The 10,102-nt window shown below is 45.9% G+C and overlaps 1 protein-coding gene across 1 annotated transcript in view; it reads left to right on the top strand.

The window, feature by feature from the left end:
• The first annotated feature begins 318 nt into the window (after positions 1-318).
• The window catches only part of CPLX1 (complexin 1), a 116,461-nt gene continuing 106,677 nt past the window's right edge, over positions 319-10,102 (top strand). The window contains exons 1-2 of the mRNA XM_051777528.1: positions 319-516; positions 1,345-1,446. Coding sequence (XP_051633488.1) covers positions 1,416-1,446 — 31 coding nt within the window. The 5' untranslated portion in view covers positions 319-516; positions 1,345-1,415. The remainder of the gene's footprint in view (positions 517-1,344; positions 1,447-10,102) is intronic.

The following is a 10,102-nucleotide window of genomic DNA, read 5'->3' as shown; positions in this document are numbered from 1 at the left end:
ACACACAGACTCCCGAGGAGATGCAAGGAAGCGATTGCAAAATGCAACAACGAGCTGACACCTCCCCTCCTTCCCCCACGGCAAAGCGCAAGGACACCTGGCTGCTGCAGACAGCCGGAGATGGGGTGGGGGACACGCAAACACACGCACCCCTCCGAGGGGCTAGGGGAGCTCTGGAGGCCTCCTCCGCGGCGAGCACCGAGGGGCCAGGGAGGTGCAGGGAAGGGGCGGGGGAGCCGGAGGCAGGGGGAGGGAGACAGTCCAGCTCCCGCAACGAGGGGAGGAGGAAGGAGGGACCGTGTCGGTGGGATGGTCCGGAAATGCTGTGATAAAAAGAGGGGCGCGGGGGAAAAGTAGGGAGAAGGTCTGGAGTCATTCCCTCTCCTCCACACTGCACCCGCAACTTCCCCGGCAGCCCTCAGGCTCACGGGCGCCGGCCGGAGCCTCCCGGGGAGCAGAGGAGCCGCAGCCACTCGCCGCCGGCCCGTCTCAGCACCGCGCCCGCCGCCGAGCGAGGTACCGGCGCGGGGCCGCGCCGGGAGGGGCAGAGAGGAGAGGCGGGGTGCGGGCACACGGGGACGGGGACAGCCCTGGTGCTGGCACGGCTGTGACCCGGTGCAGGAGCCGGGCGGGGGTGGCCGCGGCCGGGGCCAGCAGCTGGAGGCAGCATCGTGCGCGGCGGGGCTGCTGAGCTGCACCTGCGGCCGGCCGGTCTCAGCCTCCAGCCCTCCCGGCTCATCCTGCGGAGGTTGCAGCCCTCGCTGGCATTGCGCTGGGGGGGCTTTCCCAGGGGTTCGGGCGGGGGGCCCTGCCCCGCGTTTGAGCTTTCCATCCCGCCACCCGGGCTGCGTCCGCACCCAGATCGCCCCGGCATCCTCCGCTTGTCCTCCCAGGCACTCGCAGGGCGCTTCACCTTCAAATGCCCCCTCGGCGGTCCCCGGCGGAGCTGACACTCCGGAGCAAGCCCTCCGAAAGCCGAGAGGGCGAGAGGCAGGCGGGGAAACAAGAAAGTTCAAAGGTTTAACCCCTTCCTGCCCGTCTGCAGGAGACAAGCCTGGAGGGGCACCGCACTGCTCCTCCACGCTTGCTCCCGGCCACTTGCCCTGTCTGGAGGAACTACTGCATTCCCCTGCCTCCTCCCACCCGGTGACCGCTCACCAGCATGCAGCTCTGCTCCTCAGGTGCCTTGTCGTGCAAAACAGGGCCTGAAGGGATGGAGAATTGAAAAGTTGTCTGCTCTCAGACAAGGGGGGAAGGCTGTGGAGAGAGAGCTGAGAAAGACCGGGTATCAGCCTTTTCTTTTCCTAGAGACACTAGTCCTCTTTTGATTGTGCCTTTTTGCAGGCTGCCCTCCAAGGATTCCTGGTCTCTGTGCATGTGAGGTGTGAAGGTGGGAGCAGCCCAAAGCCCTCATCATGGATTTTGTTATGAAACAAGCTCTAGGAGGTAAGTGTGGTTGGCATGTGAGGAGCCTTGAATCCCTCCCACCCCTCCCCTTTGCATCTGGCAAGAGAGGGCATGGTCTACAGTGGTGGGGTCTGCAGCTGGAATAGCTCTTCGAGGACTTGGAAGAGCATGCTTGTCACTGATTCATGATCCCAGAGCAAAGTGTTTGAAGAGTGTGAGCAGGAGAGGGCAGCAACAAGCAGAGACCAAAGCCCCATGTCAGAGAAGAGGCTTCCCACACAAGGTGTGCAGGCCCTGGGTCATGCCTCATCTGGCACCCTACCAACTGACTGCATATCCTGCTGTACAGTGTGCAGGTCTTGCTTTGCTTCATGCCATGCCACTGAGACTGGCATTATAAAGGCTGCAGACTGGTATCAGCAGAGTAAACCCAAAGAAAGAGTGGCATTTTGTCTGTGTGTGTGTGTAAGCCCTCTTTTCATCTTTGCCCCAAACACTGGCCAAATCTTGAACAAAAAACGCCCAGAGTAGAAATTTTTGCACCTGGTATTTTGAGAGTTACTTTTAATAAGAATGTTGGCACAATAAGGAGGGAAACAGTAGTAAAGTGCCCCCCCACACCCTACCTGGGTTTGAGGCCAAACTTCTATGTGTTTCAGTATCTTAGCTTCCATGTATGATGGATTGTTTTAACCTAATAGTGGAAGACAGAAAAGGTCTGTGTGGGAAATTGAAAATAACACATAAGCATTTAGGAATAAGGTTTCTTCATTCTGCCAGTTTTGCTGCCTTTCTAGGCTGCTTGACCTGAACATTGGGTCTAGGCAATGTTGTCACTGGGGCAATGCTGGCTGCTACTGGGAACTGGAATAGTTGGCCTCAGAGGAAGTCATTCTCTCTTGTACTGTTTTTCATGTGTGCGTTTTCCATTGTTTTTCCTTTGAATAAACTGTAGAGTTGTGGAACTTTGTGAATGTTTAATGTGTGGTGATATTGATGTCATATACAACTTCAGCATGTACTGCAGGACTCTCTGGCATGGAAGAAGTGTTCTCATCTTTGCAAGTGGTGGGTGTTTTTCACCAGGGGATCAAAACTCTCACAGTTGAGAACAGACCAAGCAACCCAAGTTTTAGCTGGTGTGTTTTGAATAGGAAGATAAAATTGGAGAAAAAGGGACTAATTTGGTTGCATGAAATAGAAATATATGAAGACCTCTATGTGAGAAGATAACAGTTTGTGTGGTAGCAGTGTTATGTTTCATTACTCTACGGTGCGTGTTTTGAAGGAGAAGTAGTTCTGAGACATGCAGGTTTTGCACTATTCATTATAGTATTAATAAGGTTGCTTGCACAGAAATGGACAAGTGTACCTGCAAACTGGAGATACAGCCACTGCAGCTGAAGATCCATGAATCCACTAAAGGGAAATAACTGCTTAGAGACTGCAGTTAAAGGCAGGGGGAGGAGGGCTGCAGCAAAGGAGTATCAGCTGAGATGCGTGTCTTCTTTTGCAGCTTAGTGACTTAACCTTGTGTTGGAAGCAGTGTGTGCCCGTGCTTAACAGCATTCACTCTGGGCAGACATTCATTCTAATATAGTGTTGCATACCCCAGTCAGGATTGATATTGTATGATAATAGGACTTGCTGAGAATGCAAATTCGAAAAGCATCTTTTTGTGAAGTCTGAGTTCCTGATGCCTTTCAAGATGCTGCCCAGGGCACCAGCTCTTCTGCCAGATTGACTTAATGTGTCTGGAACTTGCCCACTTACTCAATAAAGGAGAAGTCTCTGCAGAGTGGTAAAATCCAGGAAATGCTAATTCATTAAGCAGAGTCCTAGTTTTAAATTAGAAATAGTTTCAATGAAGAAAAACAGGATCTCCCAGTGCAAATGTAATATGGAAAGTAAAGGTCGTTTTGGACACTCGTTTCTCACAAGAGTTAAAGCCCAAGCTGATGTAAACCATGTAAGCTGGCCACACTGGTACAGCAAGTCAAGGACTAGAAGTTATAGTTTGTTTCCTTAATTATGGGGCCAGAACTCTTTTTGTATGCCAGTTCTGACATCCAAAGGGAGATGCTCAAACTGAGCAAAGCACCAAACCTCTAGTGATTGACAGGTGTGCTTTGCCTAGGATACATGGTGTGATCTGCTAGTGACCTTTTTATTATCCTCACTTTCAGGGAGACCTTTGTGTGGATTTCATGGCTCTTTGATTTTAGTTTGATGCGGCTTTTCCCGGAACATCTCTGAATTCATTTGGCTGTCTGATAAGATTTTTTGAATAGTTTTTATCCCATTTTCAAAATCTCTTCTGGCACTCCTGGAAGAAAGAAAAAAAAGTACTGCAGTTTTCTCAGTAAGGTCCCCCTTAATTTACAGAGAATCAGACTTGCTATAGATACTGCTTGCAGACCACCTACAGCTATGATAGTTTAACCCTTCAACTATCTCAGCTGGTGACAACTCACAGAGGCTGAGGGCCAACTAGGTGTCCTCGACTGAGCATAATGGGTATGTAATTTTCTCTTCCCAGTGTCCAGCACCAAAGTGGGGCTTAGGCCAGAGCTTATGATAGCTAACAGCCTGGATTTGGTTTGCAGGTGGGGTGCTTTTGACCTTTCTCTGCTGGATAGGACTATGCAGGACTCTGAAGCATGTGAGGACTTTGAGACCAGGTTGTGTCCTAATGGAGTGATCAGAGGAGGTACTGAAAGAGAAGCATCATGGTTCTCCTGCCTCCTCACTCACCTTATTGAGGAAGAGGAGGTCTCACTCTCTGCTAATTAGCAGTAACCGTAGCCTTAGGAGGACACTTTCCGTGCGAGTTTTCCCATCGCCTTTGAAGCAAACTTTGAAGATGTTACCCTTGTCTCTAATGGCATAGGATGACAGGATTTGCTTTTCCTTGCAGTTTTGCCAGTCAGAGGGGAAGAAGGGAGCAAGGTGTTTTGAAGGGTAGGCGAGCTAAGTTAACAAGCAAGAAAAGGCAGTTATGTGAGGTAGAGGTGCTTTGTTTTGAAGTCTGTGTGGTTAGGAGATCTAAGTTTTGTGGAATCAGTTTGACGTGTTATTGTATTGCTGAAGTAGAATGTGTCCTTTCCCTGACTTGTTGTTAAAGGGGGTCTGCAAAAGCCTGCTATTTCTGTGCAATGGAAGGTCATCCTCTGCTGTACTGCCAGCACTGGGATTTTGCTGTTGGTGTTGGCAGCATTTTATGCCTGGAGTTTGACCAGCTTGAAATGTGTCTTTCCAAATCCCTGGCCCCTAAATGGAAAAATCCTTGACCCTTTCATTAGCAGTGGAGACTGTGGTCCAGGAAAATATAAGCTTATTTGGCCAATTTGCTACTGTGGGCTTTTTTTTTTTTTTTTTTTTTTGTACTTCTCAGACCTTTCAACACTCTGTATGACAGTCACTCCATTTGTTGTCTGACAGTGACAGAACCCATAGAGAGGTCATGATGCTGATTAGCTGTGTAAGACAAGAAGAAAATATCAAGAAGAAACCTAAGGGTTTAAAGCTTCTGCTTCTTCCACAGAAGTTACAGCAAGGGGATATTTTGTACCTCTGACCCTGCTGCATCAGCAGACATTGACATAGGTGTGTAGCCAGGCTGATTGGTCACTTTGCTGCTCCTGTTCACAGGAACTGTGTGACAGTTCACCAAATGAAGACAATCAGAGTGATTTCATGACTGTATTTTACGCTAGAAATGCTCTTTACCAAACCGGATCAGAGCTCTGGACTTCTGTCATCATGACCAATGTGTTTGACTTCCCAGGAAGAAGCTGGAAGTGGAGGACCTGAAATGGGCCCCGGGGGAGTTTAGCTATAATCTTTTCGGTGGGCATTGTTTATTTATTCTTAAGTTTGTGTGTGAAAACAAAGGGTGAAGGAACATCTGACTCCCATGTTGTACTGCAGCATATCACCTCCTCTTCAAACAGATAGGGAAACCGGATTGAAATAGGAGACAGTGAACTTCATGAAGCTCTGCTGGGTGTCATTCTATTACTGGGTGACTTGAGGGCCAAGGGTTTGAGGCATTTTCAGACGAAAAAGAGGAGAGGAAAACCTATGGAAAAGAGGAGGACTTGTCAGAATTTGAATCATACTGTGTTTGAAGAGAGAGAGATTTCTTGCTGTAGAAACCGGCATTTTGCAGACTAGAATGCTGTGAAGATGAACAGAACACACAGTAGCTCCAACTCTATATTATATGTTGTGCTGATCCCTTTTAATGTGCTACTTTTATTGCCTTGAATACGAGAAATGGCAAGAACTAGATAGGATAAGTTTGGGATGCCTGCCTTAAATATTGACTTTTCCTAATATCAGATTGTGCATAAATCACGTAACTCCTTTCACATATAATGATTTGTGTGAGTGGTACTGTCTATACTACTTCTTCCTGCTTCCAGCACCCCTTGTATTCATTGTGCAGTGCAAGCCCCACTAGAAGGAAGGAAACATCTGCATTTCTGGACAGATAATCACTGTGACAGATATTATGGGCATGATTTTCTGTTTTATTGGCAGCAGTGTAGAGTGAGGACTGCTACTTCACATGCATTGCTTTAGCTGTCAAGAATTGGTGGACACTGGTTTTAGTTCATAAAGACTCTTAAAATACTGTAGGCAGAAGTCAAATGCAGCCAGATTGCCATTTGGAATATGTCAGCAGGGAGGCACTGCCTGCTTCATGTCCTTTACCAGCAACTTTGATCCAGCTGTGTATAGAACAAAACATAGTCCAGAGGGAGTCCCCTTGCTTAAAGGTAGACAGAGATTTAAACACTCTTGGAGGTAATGGGATTTAAGTCACTGTCCATAAACTCAGAAAAAGCAGCCCTGTGCTAAGTGTACATTACTGAAGATGTATGTGTGAATGCCAGATAAGCTTGAATGAAAACCATACATCTTAGCAGTGACCTTCTGTATATTCTGCTGATGCATTTGCCTCATTTTAGTAGCTTGTGGTGTGGGGATTAAGTCCTTACTTTTTCCTGGAGAAGTCAGCTAGATTGAGTGCAGTTAGAGGCAATACAGACCTGTCCAGGGGGGAACAGACTGTGAAATAAACACGGTGGTTTCTGTCTTCTCCTTGTCCAATGCATTCTTTTGTTTCTCACCTTTCTGGTTCTCTGCAGAGCTTCCATCCTGCTCTGGCACCTTGTACATCAACGAGGCTGTGCTCCACTGTTTTGTTAATATATGAAGTTCTGTAGCAGGACAGAAACTGTAATGCAGAACTCCAAGACATGGTGCCAACAAACAGTGCTGATATTTACCTCTGGGATCTATTTTGTCTGATCCTTGAAACCTTTAGCACGTGAGGTCTTTCATTTTGCTGTCAGGGGCATCCAAATCATGAAGACTGAAGAATATGACAAGAGACAGGAGGTGTCAAGGCCACTGTAGCATGTGATAGATGTTGGGGGGGCACCTACCTTTGTTCTCATCTAACTTCTGCCTGTACTGTCTGCAGTTCCCATAAATTAATAAGGTTTTTAAGGTAGTTGAATGTGTCCAGAGGAGGGCAACAAAGCTGGGGAGATGACTGGAAGGAATGTCCTCTGAGGAGTGGTTAAGGACCTGGTTTTTTGTGTTTTTCTTTTTTCTTTGGAGAAAAGGAGATAGAGGGGTCACCTCATTGTTCTCTACAGATTCTTGAGGAGGGGAAGTGGTCAAGGAGGTTCTGATCTCTTCTTCCTGGGATCCAGTGACAGGATGCAGAAACCTGGGATAGGTGGCCTATCTGATGGATACATTTTTCGCAAGGAATTATGTTATAGGCTTTTTTTTTTTTTTTTTAATGTATACTGCTGGCAAAGAGATTTTCTTCAAGAAATTTGATTGAGTGTAATCATGATGTCTGTTGCCAAGACAAAGATAGAAAGGAAAATGACGTGTAGGTGTCTCAGTGCTTCCACAAAAACAAAACAGACATGCTGTTCAAGGCTGACAAATCTATACCAGCCTTGAATCTTCTTTTTTAATTTATTTGATGCCAGATCCTACAATGGCACCTGTAGGGCTTAATTTGTTCTTCAGGAATTCCCATTAACACCAAGGAGCAAGGTATCTTCCAAGGAGGTAAATTGTTGCTATTCAGATGATACCAATGAAACAACTGCCGTGATGGTCAGATGACTTATTCCATCCACGATCCAAACCAGGAGTTGAAAAACCGGCCAGGTCCTTTTTTCCTGTGCCTTTTTTGAGAAACCTTCCTTCTATATTTGCCTGCCTCTGTTGGGTCTGTTGCTCTTAGAATCATACAAATGCTCTCAACTGTGTCTGCAGGGATCTTACTTGTGTTTGTCTTACTTGCAAGCAGGCACTGAGAGCAGAGTTGCTTATTTAGTATCCTTGGAGGAAATGTGTAACCTTCGGCTGATTGTAGAGGTGTCCCACAAAGAGCTGAACTGAGATTTCTCCTGCTGAGGCTCTGCTTGCTGAAAGCCTGCTTGGACTAGAGTGACATGGATGAGAAGGAAGTTTCCTGTCTCAGAGAGGGGGAAATAAAAAAATTCCACCTATATTAAGTAGTTTGTCTAGGATTTATTCATGGCAGAGAAAAAGATGCTTCTCCTTGGTTTTCTATCCACTTCGAAGGAAGTTCTGCTTACTTTTGATTTTAATATCTATTGCTCTACATCTGAATCTTTCTGACTTCCTTTTTTTTACTTTTCATCATTGAAGCAGAGAAAAGTGGTATTTTCTTGCCAGGTGCATGGTTTTGGCATAAATAGAGTTCGTCAGTGCTGAAATTTTGGCTTGTGTTGCATAGGAAACGCTCTCTGGTGCAGTGAATTTGGAACCAGAAAGGAGTCTAGTGAATGATGCATTACAATTAATTCAGACCTTCCTGGTGAAATGGGATGCTGAAAATATAAGCTACTGGTTCTTAAAGAGACAGAAGTTCAGAATGTAGTTCAACTGTTAGTTGTGGAGATCTATTTGCTTGCTCATATGCTGGCAAAAGGACAGACATTAGGAGAGATTGATGTATATGAATGGTGATGTACTGGGAGAGCCTTGTTCCCTGACTAGAAATGAAAGGTTTGGATTCATAAAGCTGTAAAATCAAATCCATCAGGGCTATCTGGATTTAGAAATCTTGCTGAGTTTAGTCAAGAGTGTATGGCCTCTATTTGTTAGCCCTGCAGTAAAGTACAAGGCTCCAAAAGTAACTGCTGCAAAGGCTCTCCATTAAGGGAAGACAGACATCCTGCCTTCACAGAAGACAGGAATGTCTCTTTCATTCTGGGGCACACCCCAAGGCCACGAGCACAAAAATCCATACTAGCAGCAAGATAGTTGCATGGGAAATTGCATGTGGCAGATGCATGAAGATAAGAACTCCTCCAGCAGTTTTTGAAGTCCACCAGATTGTTGAGGAGGCCTGGAATACAAATGGCAATAAGCAGGAAAGTCTGGCAGAAAGAAAAGGATGGATCTCTAATGTGTTGTCACTGGCTTGCTCATGTCAGAGGGTTACATGCAAATGCTTACTCTTCTGTTTGATGGTCAAGGTACACTCTCTGAACGTTATGTGATAGTGTTCAGAGAAGAAAGAGAGAGAATAGAGGCTAGTGCTGAGACCCAGAGACAAATACAGGGTCTGGTGTTATCTGTGGTGAGAATTCATAGTTTTTCAGGCCCTGGGAGAGGGGATACGGCTCATAAAGTGGTAACTGGGACATTAATCCCTCAAAGGTGCAGTTTCTACTCTCACTTCCAACAGCTGCAGCGTGCTAAGGGCTCTTCCAAGTTTACTGATTCTCCTCTTTCAATAGTGGGGCAGAAAGCACTCTGCCTTAGCCTTGGATGTGCCTCTTTATAAGATTGCACCTCTGCATAGCTTCTGTATACTCATTCCATGTGCTGAAATCAAGTGCTTGATCAAGGCAACACAGAACCTTAAACATTTGCTAACTTATTGCTTCAAGCACTATGCTGGTTGCCGCCATACTTCCTCACCTACAGTTTGATTTTGAGAGCTTGGATAAAGTCAGTTATGTTTCCTTCAGGTTAGTTTTTTTTTTTGTGGCTGGAGTACATGTCTCTTGATGTAGAACATTGCCAAGAAGGCTGAAAGTTTCCACAGCTTACTGAGCAGATGATCATGTAGTTTGCCAAAGGGTAACAGCTGCAATTATGGACATGGCAAAGGTTAGTAGTGATCTATCAGTGGTACAAGTCACAGCGCATATTAGAAAGAAAATACTCCAAACAATTTGTGTCTCTCTCCTAGGTGTAAATCAATGATCACCCTGTGTAGTTCGAGGATTGATTTTTTTTCTCTCCTGTATTTTTAAATGAACTGCTTGCAAGTGGGGTGGATGCTGTCACTGCAGAAGTGCATTAACACAAACAACAAATTTAATCTGCTGACTTTGTGCATATTTTTTGCAATTTGAATTTGTTATTACCTCTAAGAATGAAGCTGCTTAGCAGCTACCTACGTTTTTGCAGCTTGATTTGAGTCTTGTGGCTTATTTGCAGTGATACTGACCTTGAAGGAATGTCAAACATACAACATCATCAACAGAAATTTGGGATTCAAATGGCTGTGAACTACCTTCTGTGGAAAATAAGTGAAGAAAAAAAAAAAACCTAAACCCAGCTCTGGAATGGGGGAGCTATTTTGGAGACTCCAGTCTCCAGAGAGAATTGGAGAAAT

Source organism: Manacus candei, unplaced genomic scaffold (assembly GCF_025592945.1).
Source record: "Manacus candei isolate 608988 ecotype Guabito, Panama unplaced genomic scaffold, ASM2559294v1 h1tg000010l, whole genome shotgun sequence".
In the NCBI taxonomy this organism is placed as follows: Eukaryota; Metazoa; Chordata; class Aves; order Passeriformes; family Pipridae; genus Manacus; species Manacus candei.
This window is presented reverse-complemented; position numbering and strand designations above follow the sequence as displayed.